A 14,906-nucleotide genomic window follows, 5' to 3' on the forward strand; every position below is an offset into this window, starting at 1 on the left:
TGACAGCCGCCCGTGCACGGCCGCCATTATTGATGATGAAAGTTTATGCTTACTGTTCTGGGAAGTAAACTATTGTTCCTAGTCCGGCGCCATACGAGACGGATCTGATACATCATATAATGATGTCTTTTAGGGTTCACTAAACAAGGAAAACCAGTTGCAACTGTTATACAGGGCACGGCTATCTAGCCGAGAATCCCGCAGACCGATACGCACCAAGTTGAGCATAGGATGCTTGCGGTAGTTCGTCGGCTCTGCGAAAATTCTCTTGCATTGAGAGAAAAAGCAACCATTCTATCACTAGTGGCCCGTGACCTAACGCTGTAACTCTTAAGAATGTAATATGTCTCTAAATATATTAATTTAGCGATTAACAAGAGACAGACCATCGTAGAATCCAACCCCACTTTCAATCGAAACCAAGCCATGTCGATAAACGGGTATAAACGGAGGTCTGAAATCCCTTGGCAACGCGCGACCAGTTCACATCGACAACTATCGTTCTGGGATAGCGACAATGACTTAGTGATGATTAATGCACCGCCACCAATAGAGCTCTCTAGGCATCAAGTAAAACCCCATGCTTACGGCTTACCGACATTTGATGGAGGTCTATGACCATGGATGCTAATGCGCTGTGGGATGTCAATTGACTTCACCAAATAGGTTAAGGTTCATGCGACATGAGTTTTTACACTTTAGCTATTGACGTGGACAAGCACGGGTCCATTGATTGGAGCAATGCGTGCTGAGCATGCGAACACTGGTCTCGACATATGTACTGGTCACATTTATGCTGCGAATTTGTCAATCGGGCTCCACTAAATTTGGAGGTTTGAGTTAGATGAGCAAAATGAGACGAGCATTATATGTGGATATGCACTACGAAAAAGGAAACTATTTGTCTTACTCCGTATTCCTATTATGAATTCTCTCAAGAACGAGGATTTCCATGATCTCTTGGCTCCGTACTTACTGGCAAATGATGCCCTAAACCCTAGGATTAATATGAACACTGGAACATACACTTTCCAGACAACCTTATGCCTCATTGCAAATTGGACTGTGTTTGTACTACATGCCAGCCTTAGGCCTTGCTTCATTATTACTTGACCAGCTGTCATGCTGTGCTTTTCGAATGTCGCCTCCTACTTCTCCCATGTCAGTTCTAATCAAGTTACGAGTTTAATTCTATAGCCTCTTGCATTTACGATTCTTCACTCTCTTGCGAGGTATTTGTGCTTGTATTGGCTAATATGACTAATTCCGCATGTAATTACTGGAAATTATAACATTGGGGGCTATCGAGTAGGAGATACTTTTGGAAAGTGTCCAACAGCACGAAGTAAAATCAACATACACTATGCGTCTTCCCAGTCCTACCCTGCAATGAGTGTTTTTCATTCTTGTAATGTGCATGTTGCTGCGGCAGTTTCCTGTCGCTGTGCGCCCTAAGATGCCTATTTTACCTGTTAGCCTATACTCCGCATTAGTCGGGTCGAGGACATACAGCGTGTATTTCTGGATCATCTCGGCATCCATCTCTTCTAGTGATTTCAATGCGGCCTTGATGTCCTCAAGGAGGATATTACACCGGTGCATGGTAAAGTCCTCTCGAAGGACAACACGCATCATCTTCAACTGGTTACTATGTGGAGCCATTGTATATGCCGGAATGATCCATCCGCGTTGGCGAAGAACATGAGCCAAAGCAAATTCGTCATACAGTCGATCGTCATCAGGCTTCATTCTGAAAGCAACGAGTGGTAAGCCGCGGCCGTTGCCATCGCTCATGATCAAGAATCCAAGTTTCTTTAGCTCATCTGCTAAGTAATCCGATACTTTCGTAAGATTTTGCATGATAGATCGATATCCATGCTTGCCTAGTCGGATCAGTTGGTAGTACTGGCCGATAACATGGGAGGCACCCTTTGAAAAGTTCAATGTAAACGTGGCCTGGTTGGAGCCGAGATAATTAACGTTGAAGATGAGCTCTTCGGGTAGATATTCAGGAGAGCGCCAGAAGACCCAACCGACGCCAGGGTAGACCTTTGCAATTAGCATATACTTAGGATAAAGGCATAGTATAAATCATGCAGAACCTACCAATCCATACTTATGTCCAGAGACATTAATCGACACTACCTTTTCCAGTCGGAAATCCCACTCCAGTTCTGGCCTTACGAATGGCGCCACAAAGCCGCCACTAGCTGCGTCGACGTGAATCGGGCAGTCGATATTCTTCGCTTTGAGCAAGTCATTGATCCCTTTGACATCTTCATACTGTCCCGTGTAGGTTGTGCCCATAATAGCGCAAATGCCGATCGTGTTCTCGTCCACCATATCCACTGCAGTCTTCGGGTCTATCACATATCGTGTATCCGTGCAATAGACGTACTTCTCCTCGACGTCAAAGTATCTCGCTGCCTTTTCCCAACACACCTGCACCGCACTGTTCATGACGATATTCGGACGCGTCCAGTCCTTCCCCTCTGCCTTGCGCTTTTTCTGCCAGCGTTTCTTCATGGCCAGTGTCGCGAGCATAATCGCTTCCGATGATCCGATCGTGGACGTCCCGAGGCAATCCTGGTCACCGTTCCCTTCGGTGGTCGGCGCGTTCAGCAAATTCGCGATCATGTTAATGCAGCGGTTCTGAATGTGCGCGGTTTGTGGGTATTCTTCGAAATCAATGAAGTTCTTGCTCATCGCCTCGGTCATGAGATTTTGCGCTTCATCTTCCTGTTGGAATTAGCACATCTGGACAGTGACACACGCAGCCAACAACAACTTACCATATACGTGGTAACAAAACTCGCGAGACTAAACCACCATCAGACCAAGATACAAACATGAGGAGGAAAAAGGAAGCGCACTTGAGCAGAGGGTTTCCATCCAAACTCAATTCATCCTTAATCAACCGGAGAGCAACATCTGCGGGCATTTCCCGTTCAGACATGACATGCTCCGGAAGCTCTTCAGTGGCATAATGTGTTCCATACACGTACGGGGTCGCCGCGCCTTCTCCTTGATCTTGCTCGTGCTGAGGCTTTTGAGCCTGCTTGCCCCTTTTTACTCTGGATAGGTGGACCATGGTGGTGGTGATCGTCAATACCGCTGACGGGATCTATGCAAGGGATGAGATGATCGGCACGGTCGGATTATATGGATTATATTTTTCCTAAGGATCAGCAGAAAGCTTGAGTATACGAGAATAAATCCTTTTTTTTTTTTTTTTTTCTCTCGTCGTTTTTGGTTGTACGAGATCTTCGAGTTTACGTACACGATGACCTCACCACTCGTCATGGTGGCCTCGGCTCATCAATCGATGTGACGCTGCGGGAATTCTTTTCCAACATGAGAAATAGTAAATAGTAGAACCTGATCTGGCTAGCAAGTCTCCTGACGACATTCTGCATGCTTTCTAGCTCTTTGAACATGGTGTCTCCTTTGTGTGTTGATATGGAACGGAGAATCGGGGTTCGGGCGAGGAATTTCTCACAAGGGATAGATTAAGGTCTATCGTTTTAGATCAAATTCTAGATCATCAATGTGGCCGGGGATGCTGGACCACTGGCTCTTTACTTTTTATTTTGTTTTTCTCGCCTCATTCGAAAGGTTACTGGAAGATGAAGTCCCAGCCGTGTCGACAAAAGACATATATTGCACATTCGATTTCTATACTTAGCCCACGAAGAAACGTTCTCTATCAAACTCAACCACTGCATCATGACGATATACCAGGTTCATTCATTTATCTTGACAATCACAGACTGTCAGGTGGTTGCGCTATATCCACCACAAAGCATAATGATCTACAACAATGAACTGCAGTGTCAACGAACGGACAAGTGAATCACAGTAGGCAAAGGCTGAGCGTGGCAGATATCCTGAAATGCCCTATCCGTCTTCTAAGCCTGGAGCTTCAAAGATGGATGCCCTGTCGTTGGTCGTCTCAAGGACGTCTGATATCACTCAGCTTACATGGAAAAATGGTTCTAACACTTAACTAAAGCTCCAGAGTGGCGGTTACATTCCGGAAGCTATTATGCTTCATTCTGCCTTGTGTTCTCACAGCTTTGTTATCCACTCTTTCGAGCACTCGGCGGGAGATCCCAGCCACGGAGGTGGAGGGCAAAGGCTGCGATGATAATCCTGAACAATATTCCAAAACGGTCGGCGAGACATGCACCTTCCTACCTGCCTAGTCATGTTTATCTTAACAGGGAGCGCTGTGTCGAAGATGTGCTATACTCTGATAAAGAGATACGACATTTTCATGACTTTTATCCCTGCTGCAAATACATGCTCAAAATGCTTCCTTTTTGAACTAAGACGAACATTCTAGCGGTCGTCGGGATCCTAGTCCGATCCTATTTGGACTACGAGGTCTTCCAGAAATAGAGCAGTAACTGTTAACTGCAACCAAGACAGCGATGACATTTAATCAAGTCGCACATCGCAAGCTGCTAGGGGAGATGGCATATACATTGGTGTCCAACCATGGGAACATTCACGTCGCACTGGATCTTGTGCTTAAGAATGCAGTATTACATAGCTGATATGGCATAGAGGACATTATTTATTGCATATGTACACGAGTACTCCAGATTCATTCTTACGAGTCTACGTTTTAGATGTGAAAACAAGTTATATGTTACCTAACGAACAGACCCTACGCCTTATTAACACCTCGAGGAGCAAGCGCAGAAGCCCAACCCTTCCCAACGTTTACAAATGCCAATCCAGAATATCAACATTCAAGCCAGGAGGAACATTCACATTCTTCAAATCGTCAACATCGGCTTCATCCGGTGCTTCCACCCTACTACAGTTAGTTGGGAGCCTAGTCTCAATCACAAGGCACATACGACATATAATGGATCGGAGGTGTAGTTAAATTAGAGTCGAATTCATTAGGAAACTGGAGATTCTTGTCGTGATAAATCTCCCGTAAACTGCTCATGGACATTAGACTGAGAGGATGGGATTGAACCTCTAGCATTCGTACTGATCAGCAAGCTTTTTCCCGTCTCCGTAGTATATGTGAGCTAGCTCGTTGTCGTAACTGATATCAAATGTCTGGAAGCTGGTTAACGACAGGAACTTATATAGAATCCATGGTCGCATCTTACGAGATCTTTGACCATCTTGTTTTGGGTTATGATATGTCTTTCTTAAAGCTAGTGCAGTAAGTTGGGTGTTCTACAACTCAAAACCAAGCAGCGGACTGCAGACTTTATAACTTTCCATGGACGGTTGTTCGATCTAGATTCCAGGAAATAGCTTTCTCGATAAGCGTTAGCTTTGCTTCAAGCCGAAGCTTTTTTAACCAAATATCTATTGGTCTAATTCGTGCGGGTTGGTTGGTGAGGTCATATTTGACCTCATGCTCGACCTGAACCATGGATCACATCCCGAGAACCAGTCATTCCTTGTCATTTCCAAAGCTATCAATCAAAGCATGCTTGCTATTGACATAACTCTCCATGGTTGGCTAAATGTCATTGCCATCTCGGCCCTTCCCCGCATTCCCGCTTGCTCAAAAATCCATATCCCGGGATCTTTATCATCTGCTTCGCAAGTAAAACAACATTTAGACGCAGACACTGTATCCATAGGTCGGTATTGTGTAAGCAGAAGATTTTTCGGCGGAGAAATCTTGACGGTCTACTGGTTTGGAAATATTGTTTGCGACCACATGGACAGATCATAGATCCCTCGAAATGCCTAAGCAAGATACACGTAATATATACTGAAAGTAGACGATGATTTTAAATATTATCCTGAAGGGTCAGGTATAACGTCTTTTCGCTTCGAGTCTGGCCTTATCAGCAATCACCGTCGGTTCGTGACAGCGAGACACACCCTCATCCTACTCGTCGCAAGCGATAACAGATTGGTGTCATGTGGAAAAGCCCTAGACTAACGACCCATACGCTGGAGCACTTCATTGACTTTATAAAAAGGAGTTTTTGAAGAATACATGGTACGTTCCCTACATTGGCCCTTTCTAATGGATAGGCTGGGAGAGCTTTCCAGTACGCTCAGGAGCTGCTGTGAGATTCTCCCCTCAGCACTTCTCCCCACTACCAATATATATGGTGGGTATGTCAGTGTATCGTATCCAGGCTTGGTGCCCAAGGTCAACCTGCTTTGGTGGACCCTAATTTGCGCTAGACAGATCCACTTCTTTCACCTTGTTCTTCATAGTCTATGAAGGCCATATTACCAGCCATAGAAGCCCCCTCTTGTTAGGAAGCTTACATTGCATGGTCCTGATATGTATTACAACATACCTTGCATGATGAACACATAGCTATGATTCCGGTACTTCTGGGTTTGTGTAAGCCTTTCATTATGCAGGGGAAAGCGCACTAAGGCTTGATTGTTGAAACACATCCGTGTATGTACGCAGCATGTTGCATGAAATTTTACTAGAGCTCGTGATATTGCACATGCTCCAGCGTCAATTCGAAGCGTTTGTTGGATACAAAATTGTAGGCAATTGATAGTATATGCTGCGTCAGGTACTGCAGTGTGCGAGTTTTCGAGGCGGGATGCGCCAATGTAAGAACATGGTATTAATTATCGCACAACAAATATAGTCATGGATAAATCTTCCCCCGTTGAGTACGTTCTCTGCCATATCTGCCTGGAAGATGTGAAATTATAATCAACGGGACTTCTCGTTTGAGTCTCTTGTTTGGGAGGATAACATGACAAAGCATCTAGCGGAGCCTATACGGATGGCCCACATACCAGAAGCAGTAAGGAGATCTGCACGAACCAATTTCAACCAACCAGAATGGACAAAGAAAATAGTAAATGGGGCTATTTCGAGGCTCCATCAACAGTAAGATGACTCGTAGTTTCGAATCAACCAATCAATATCGTCAGAAGCCACGATAACATTGTTTTTTTCCCGTAAATAGATGCTGATCACCAGCCAAATCGTAGGCCCTAATGCAAACTGAAAATTTTAGTCTCCCAGCCTAACTCAGCCCAATCGCAGTGAAAGCCGTCACGATTTCTGTATCCCTTCGTAACTCTCTTCAACATTCTCAACCATGGACCCCGCCGCGTTTGAGCCCTGGCGTGTCCCTCTGGCGCAATGGGGCCTCGTCCAGCTGGTAACAGGGTTGACTGTGGCTCTTACGCCGTCCCAGTCTATCGTCCGGTCCATGGCCGCGGCGATCGTAATAGCGTTAGCATACTCGTTCCAATCTCGCGTTGCTGAGTCATTTGCCGACACGAGAGCAGGAGGGCCGTTGGCGGCCATGTGTTGGGTGAACGTACTGAACGCCATTGATATGCTGGTGTTGAGTCGGGTCTCCTACGAGGCGCAGGTTGAGTGGGAGGCGAAAAGGTCCGGCGATAAAGCTCCCAAGAAAGAGAGCTCCTACTCCCTAAAGTCGACTCTCTTCCGTCGGCTTCTCTGGTCGCAAAACATCGCGTTCAATTATCGCCGCATCAACACGCCGTGGCAGATTTCGAGACTCCCCGTGTTCGACAGCACCAATCCGCAATATGTACCCTCCCGTTTAAAGTTTGTGGTGCAGGGCAGTGTGAAAGTATGTATCGCGTTCTTATTGGTACATCTATGTACTATGGACCCGAGCGACCCTCGCCTGGCTGGCGCTATGGCGGAGCTATCGGACAGCAAAATGATTCTCGCCCCTTGGTTGCACGGGACATCGTCAGATACAATCCTGGTTCACGGTATGATCACGATCTCGTTCGGTATCGTATGCAGGGCCGCCATCGTGGGGATGTATAGCCTTGGAGGCATCATGCTGGTAGCGTTAGGAATTTACGACCCCGTGGAGTGGCCACCAGTGGCCAATTCACTGACTGAAGCTTGGTCTTTAACACGACTATGGGGGTAAGTAAACCTTTCGTCACCACCAATGAGAAATCGACTAACAGGGATCAGAACGGCATGGCACCAAGTCCTTCGTACGCTTCTCGTCTCCAACGCAGACTTCATCTCCTTCTCTGTTCTACGGATACCCCCTAAGTCGCGGTGGGCCTGCTACCCACGTGTGCTTTTCGCTTTTACCGTGTCTGGATTTATCCACATGGGAATGGACTTGGCATTCGGTGTCCCCCGAGACAAAACCGGTGCTGTGTGGTTCTTTTGTCTCCAAGCTCTTGGCGTTATGTTTGAGGGTATCGTCCAATCCCTGTTTCACGCTCAGATTGAGAGAATGAGTCCTCTTTTTAGGCGTGCGGTAGGATACGTATGGGTGGGGCTGTTCCTCTTGTGGACGACGCCCGTGTGGTTGAATCCCATCATGCTTTGTCTGTATAAGGATGGACAACGGGCCATGTCTCCGGTTCCTATCCTTGGAGCTTTGCCATTATAACGCTACAATGTATCGGCCGACTCTGCCTGTTTTTAGAGATGCATTTGTTTAGTCATCAGCCAGTAGTGTAGACGTACTTTAAGAGACTATATCACGTGAATCAAGCCTAGTTAGTGGGTAGAGTACGGAGTAGCTGTTTGCGAATGCCATAGCCAAAAGAACATCTGCTCAGAATGAAAAGGATTAAACAACAGGCTTATACTTTCTTCAAATAAGATCGTGTATTTTGGATGAATATCTGTACAATTAAATACGAATGTTTTCATAACCATCAGATGTGTTAACAAAAGTGGTTGTTCAGCGTCGTTGAAGACATAAATATATATATCCACCCGTCAAGATATCATGCACTACTTAACGTACGTAGCACAACCAACAGACTTCAAAATGTACATTGATCATGCAGTTAGTTAACTTTGTAAGCTATCATAAACGATAAAAATGCTTATCTATACTGGACATAGCACATAGCCATTATGTTCACTTACTACATATCTCGATACCATCAACGAACGATTTCATGGACCGAAAGATGCCAAGAGCGCCTCAAGTCACCCGTCCGTATCGATAATACAGGTCCAGCTACTGAGTTACCCCCAACGCTAGTGTAATCATGTTTAATACGGTAAAGTGACAATTTTCATTACACCGGGTTAGCTTGTGGCGCAAAGTCAGAATGATGGCTTTCCGTGCCCGCAGGAATAATTTTCCGGGTCATGAAAAGTACCCGCCATATTGCTATTTGTAATTGGATTGGGTAAAATCGGACATGTCTACGGAGTACTGAAAAGGTGATCCGAGTTGGCGTAGACCAAGCACGCAATCCAATGACCTATCCAACCCCCCAAGTGACCTCAACCATGCAGTACCATTTAATCACCGCCTATCCGTATAGAACGACGCAAGGGGAGGCTGAACGGACCGAGTTCCAGGTTTGATGCAAGCCATTCTGAGCTGTAATAGTAGATCATTTAGTGTTGATTACCAGTAAGGAGTAGATTATACACGGATTACATCTCCGAGTAACCTAAAGATGCAGGAGGTGGCGTGAACATGGCTTAGAAATACACGCTCGCTGGCCGCGTGTAGACCTGATATCACATTTGATGTCTCTTTTAAGGAATCTATTCTGCAAACTTTCTAAGCGAGGATGGACTATGCAACCCCTAAATAAAATAGTAAGCTTGGTATTCTTGTAGACAGGTATCTGGTCGTTTTGTAGTGAGTTGCTAGGATTGAAATATAGCCAAGTGTTTCTCTATATTATTAAGAAGAGATTACCTTCATGAACAGAGTTGATTGAACGGCACTTCTCTGATCTGACTTTTCCATCTACCGAATCTTCTCCAGGACTAAGTTGTCTGTGTGGAGATGATCTACAGTCAAGCTAGAGTATTCGATAGTTCACCGGATTTACACCGGCGCAAGAAAAGTAAAGAAAAACCTTAACTGCCGACGCATGGAAAATCGCGCCATTCGAATTATTATGATTTGCAAGACGGTACATATTCATCTTACCTGTCTCTCACTTTCTAGAAGATCATGATTTCCTGCCGCGGAGGTTTGCCGATTGACCCGTATTTCTAACTTTGGTCGTGGCTCAACACATCAACGAAATAAGCAACTGATCTACTAAACTAGCTAACAGACGGCTGGTAGGCTAAAGCGAAGTGTAATGGTCAGTGGAGCCATAATTGAAGGCAGCCAGAGCCACAGTGGAGACTACCCTATGTACTCCGTATCTACCACATATGTCGATGAACGCTAATATAACGATCGACAGGGACCTGACCCTTAAGCCTCTAGCCAGTGGCTGGGCCCAATGGTCGGCATAATTTACCATCTGCAAAGCGGCCCTAGCCAATCAATAACACAAATCGAACCACTGTACAACGCCATAGCGCAGGTATAGCTCGTAGTATGGTTCACTTTTCTGGAACTATTCAGCTGGAAGCTGAATCCCCCTGATTTTGGTATCATCCTGGTCTGGTAAAGATGAAGATGGTAAAGCCGGAGAACCGAGATCTGTCGGCATTCAGGTTAGTAGGGTGTGTAGGACCCATTTCGTTCTAAGGACTGCCCTGGGTATCTCATATGCGAAGTATCTACGCACTGTGGAACAGATGAAGAGCCAAAATAGGAAAGTGCAACGATGAATTAGTACTGGCCCCTCACTTTGGAGGGGGAAGGAGGACTGGGAGATGAAAGCTGAATCACACAAACTGAAGCGGCTTTACTCTGTAACTACTTGTTTCTCATTACGCATGTTGAGGGACAGATACCGATGTCGTACTCTAGTATCTTTTGTAATAGACATATCCCAATACAAAGCTATATGGCCATTGGCTGGGTCTGCTGATATATCAAATTACAGCAGACGAATCAGATCTCGATACTTCGGGTGGAGGTGATTGAGAATACTAAACAATACACTGACGCATAGGACTGAAAGCCGCACAAGGCTGGTAATAAGATCGTCCGTTCAATCATCCTATAACGCGATTCATGCCATCAATAGCATGGGTACTATCTCCACCAACACGAGATAATTGCCCTAACTCCACTCTCAATTCTGAATCTCTGGAACGTCTCCACCCACCCTTGCTGAGAAGGCATCAGGACTCTCATCTGGGTCTCCGGCGAAGGACGATCACCCTGTTCAACTGTATATAAACCTGTTCCTAACCCTCCAGACTACACCCTTTTACTTCAGCATCAATCACTCACTCTCTTATTCATTCATTCATTCATTCCTATCCAGTCTTTAATAATAATAATAATAATCATCATCATCATCCCAGTCTCTCATTTCTCTCCTTAACATACCTCCCAAAATGAAGTTCGCTTACATCCTCTCTGCTCTGGCTTCCACTGCCATTGGTGCCCCTGCCCTGGGCGGCTTCTCCGGCTTGTCTGGCGTGACCAGCGGCTTACCCGTCGTCGGCAACCTCCTTGACCTCAACGGACTTCTCGGTGGACTTCTCGGTGGACTTATCGGTGGACTCCTTGGCGGCGGCAGCAATGATTTGCCCCTGGGTACCATTATCGGCTTCCTTGGACAGGCACCTGCCGGGACCACTGGAGTCGTCCCCTCCGGCCTCCCATCTGGCCTCCCATCTGGACTTCCCTCCGCCGTTCCTACTCCTTCCACCGGAGCCGTTCCCTCTGCAGCTCCCTCTGCAGCTCCCGCCACCGGCGCCGGCAAAGGCAAGCTCCTCCAGGACCTTGCCCCCGAGGTCAACAACATCCTCGTCGTGACCGGCCCCAACGCCCAGCTCCTCCTCATCCAGCTCTCCCCTGAAGTCACCGCCCTCGTCGCCGGTCTCGGTCTCCCTCAACTCGCCGCTCCTCTCGGTGGTGTTGTCGCTGCTGCCTCCAGCGTCGGTGTCCTCGTCAAGGACCTTGGCCCTGCCGTCCAGAATGTCGTCACCGTTGTCGGCAAGGATGGCGGTGCCCTCCTCATCCAGCTCTCCCCTGAAGTCACCGGTCTCGTCTCTGGCCTTGGTCTCCCCCAGGTCGGCGTGCCTGTCGGTACCGTCATTGCGATCGTTGGTAACCGCGTGTAAATGTAAGAACTGCTTCTCCCCCCTTCTGACTATGTCACCCAATTAACCAAGCTAACTTTGACCCAGTTTACGCTAGCATCAAACGGTTTATGAAACGATGTTTCGCGGACAGACGGACGACGAACCCTCGATCTTGTACATTTTGGGGAAAATTTAGATACCATTCTATGTTTTGTATTTTTTGATCGGCTTGAGAAAGCTTTTTCATTGCACCGGTTTTGTACTAGATACCAGTGCGTCTAATAGACATAGATTTAATATATTTATGATTCCGTGGTGAAGATGATTTTATTCCAATTTCCCTTGTCTTCATTTGTTTGTTTTTCATTGACAATATCCTGGAGTCAGAAATCAATGTGGTTGGGTATCTCGGTTCCCCTGAATTCCCAGATCCCAAAAGGTAAGGGGTAGGGGTCTTCTGCAGCGGATGCATGGCAACTGTAAGCTAGTGAGTGCGGGGCATATCATATCATATCATCCATTTATGTCCTATGGCAGCACATCACATATGTCTTACCACCCGGGGAAGGTTTGGCGTACATGGATTGGGGTTAGATATCGGGTTACCGGATGGCAAGTAGCCGTTTATCCCTCTCTCCATGAAATGGTTTCAGGACTCTGATTAAGAAGTGTAAGGATCTTTTCTCATACCTATGGCGCTGCTACTCGTTACCTACTGAGTTACTACCTTGTGGTTTCCTTTCGGCTGCTTATCGCAGAATAGACTGTCAACCAAACAAGACAAGAAAATGGCCAAGGTAATGAATGGATGAATGCAAGAAACCCGACGTCTCATATGTTGGATTCTACGAGAATGGGACCGTTACGATAATTTATCAATGTTTTGCATGCACCTGATCCTCACGAGGACTACGTCGACCTAGCTCAGGTATAGGATCCTTGATTGCCAGGATTTTGAGGATAACAATCATATTTTCTCTCCGCTGATGAATTGATCCTCCATTTCCTAGTGTGACATATCCATGCTTCTCATCCGGTACAGCATCCCCTAAATATCGTGGCATCTGGTCAAGGGTTATAATTCGGCCTATATCTTTCGCAAGTAGCAAGGGCACTCGATTACCTATCGTAAAATCTATTAAGGACCATTGTGAAGAAGCCCCAACCAGCCTACCCAGTGGGGAAATCATATGGACATAGATTGCTAGAGCAAGAAGTGTTGCGATATCAATCCCCAATAGTATGGTGGTAACAATTACTCCGGATCGGGAATTCGTTGGCGTATCTAAATCTGTGCTGAAGTCAAATGGTTTCGAGACATATTGACGAGGCCGTCGAGTGTGTCTTCCGCTGTGGATGTGGCTAGGGAGGATATGGTGCTTGAAGGAGTAGTGCTGGGATTCCAGATTAATCCTTAGTTGGTGTTTACTTTGTAAGAGACTGGCCTTGTGAAGTCTATGGTTCATCGTGCTTGTATGATCTGCCGGTGCTTTCTCTGAGTCGCGCTGATCTGGAATATTATCATCTGCGGAAGGGTTTCACTGAGGGAAGGATTGTGATTAGGATAATAATCGAAAGACTTGGGACGGATTAAAACAGAGATGTATACGCATACTTCCTTCCATGAGGACTTGACCCCAATGCCAGTGTAACGAGAACCACATAGTAGAATACTTGTGCACATCTTTTCCGACACAACAGTTGCAAGGTTAACATGAACAATAGCCGAGAGGATCATTTCTCCGCCGCCCAGAAAAGGCTAAGGAATACGCAAAGAGAAATCCGCAAGACAATGGTGTCGCCCGAAAGGTATACCTTGTTGATCACCCGCACAAGTTCCCCTTCCGGTATGGCCGTAGACCGGGTCCACGGAGATCAGCATCATCACCAGGCTGGATGATCTTATGCATGTATAACTCTTTGATTCAACTTCACAAAATGATGCCTACAAGGCTAGAACTACATTTACTGATTATACTTATCCTCTCCATTGGGCTATCTGCGGGCTAAAAAGTCTTCTAGAAGATTCATTGATATCGTAGATATTGTTGTTCTTTCCAATCCATGCCTCATCGGCAACATCGCGGACATATCTACCTCTTCTCCGCGGTCTGCCGAGACCATTCAATCTCGGCTTGAACCCGAAAGGATCGCTCTCCAGCCCACCCTTCTTATCACCCGTACACCTATTCGGCATCGGAGCGCGGGGATGGCGGATCTTGGGCATTGATATGTGGGGACGTTCATGTCACCATGACAGCCTAACATGGCAAAGCGCACATAAGCACATACATATTCGCCTATACGATCATCCTGGTTTAAGTTATAGTTATTGAGGGGTAAAAGTATGTTCTCATTCCTCATGCCCAAACCAGTTTACTTCGTGCAGCATTAGTGAGTATCTTATCTGCGTAGTGGCAGAAGAGAGCCAGGCACGGCGGCTGGAAACAGACCCACTATTTCGGCGATGAATGAAGTGGAGCACTTTGGACTTGTTTATCTGCACGGGAGAACCGACAAGGAGGGGTTATTAGTGTCGGGTTTGCGCCCGGACTAATGACGATGGGTTACTGCTTGTTTTTGATTGCGTTGTCTAGATGTCACCGGACCACCACCCAGTAGTTGATCTTTTGCGCTTGTTGACTAACCGTTTGTTTGGTACCTGTTCCTTTTGGGAAAAAGTTTCCAGTGTTTCCCTCACATGACATCTTGGGTTGTTGCAGTGGCGAGGAGTGCACTTTCTTTTTCCCTTGTTCGATCACTGGGGATAGCAGGATCAACTGTGGAAGTTGTATAGCTTGTAGAGTTGGAGTGTGACCTCGGTACCAGATATGTTTTGTTTAGTGAATCATAATGACATGTTTTGTGTCTTCAATTCTGCTGTTGGTGAATTGTATGTACAGTGGAGAATGATAGTGATACATAGAATCAAGCATCAGATCAATTGAATGTATAATCTGTGCATATCAGTAGAAGGAGTAAATTGAAGTGGATATCTGAAGATAAGAGGCCA

At 46.2% G+C, this 14,906-nt stretch overlaps 4 protein-coding genes across 4 annotated transcripts; 2 read left to right on the plus strand and 2 right to left on the minus strand.

Moving 5' to 3' along the window:
* Nucleotides 1-1,241: 1,241 nt before the first annotated feature.
* BDV27DRAFT_120431 (glutamate decarboxylase) lies at nucleotides 1,242-3,190 on the minus strand. Its single transcript, XM_032065102.1, has 5 exons — nucleotides 2,874-3,190; nucleotides 2,793-2,820; nucleotides 2,107-2,739; nucleotides 1,511-2,049; nucleotides 1,242-1,460 (listed from the first exon to the last, which is right to left on the minus strand). Exons 1-5 carry the CDS (start codon nucleotides 3,089-3,091, stop codon nucleotides 1,352-1,354), a joined length of 1,527 nt encoding a protein of 508 aa, XP_031932824.1. The 5' UTR covers nucleotides 3,092-3,190; the 3' UTR covers nucleotides 1,242-1,351.
* A 1,494-nt stretch (nucleotides 3,191-4,684) lies between these two features.
* BDV27DRAFT_120433 (uncharacterized protein) lies at nucleotides 4,685-5,178 on the minus strand. Its single transcript, XM_032065103.1, has 4 exons — nucleotides 5,133-5,178; nucleotides 5,009-5,079; nucleotides 4,869-4,955; nucleotides 4,685-4,822 (listed from the first exon to the last, which is right to left on the minus strand). The coding sequence occupies exons 1-4, from the start codon at nucleotides 5,145-5,147 to the stop codon at nucleotides 4,729-4,731; spliced, it is 267 nt and encodes an 88-aa protein (XP_031932825.1). The 5' UTR covers nucleotides 5,148-5,178; the 3' UTR covers nucleotides 4,685-4,728.
* A 1,889-nt stretch (nucleotides 5,179-7,067) lies between these two features.
* BDV27DRAFT_152824 (wax synthase family protein) lies at nucleotides 7,068-8,366 on the plus strand (the record flags this gene model as incomplete). Its single annotated transcript, XM_032071652.1, has 2 exons — nucleotides 7,068-7,882; nucleotides 7,934-8,366. 2 exons carry the CDS (start codon nucleotides 7,068-7,070, stop codon nucleotides 8,364-8,366), a joined length of 1,248 nt encoding a protein of 415 aa, XP_031932826.1.
* A 2,834-nt stretch (nucleotides 8,367-11,200) lies between these two features.
* Nucleotides 11,201-11,932, plus strand: BDV27DRAFT_152825 (uncharacterized protein; the record flags this gene model as incomplete). Its single annotated transcript, XM_032071653.1, has 1 exon — nucleotides 11,201-11,932. The coding sequence occupies one exon, from the start codon at nucleotides 11,201-11,203 to the stop codon at nucleotides 11,930-11,932; it is 732 nt and encodes a 243-aa protein (XP_031932827.1).
* Between the last annotated feature and the right edge of the window lie 2,974 nt (nucleotides 11,933-14,906).

This window comes from Aspergillus caelatus, assembly GCF_009193585.1.
Source record: "Aspergillus caelatus strain CBS 763.97 unplaced genomic scaffold BDV27scaffold_9, whole genome shotgun sequence".
Taxonomy (NCBI): Eukaryota; Fungi; Ascomycota; class Eurotiomycetes; order Eurotiales; family Aspergillaceae; genus Aspergillus; species Aspergillus caelatus.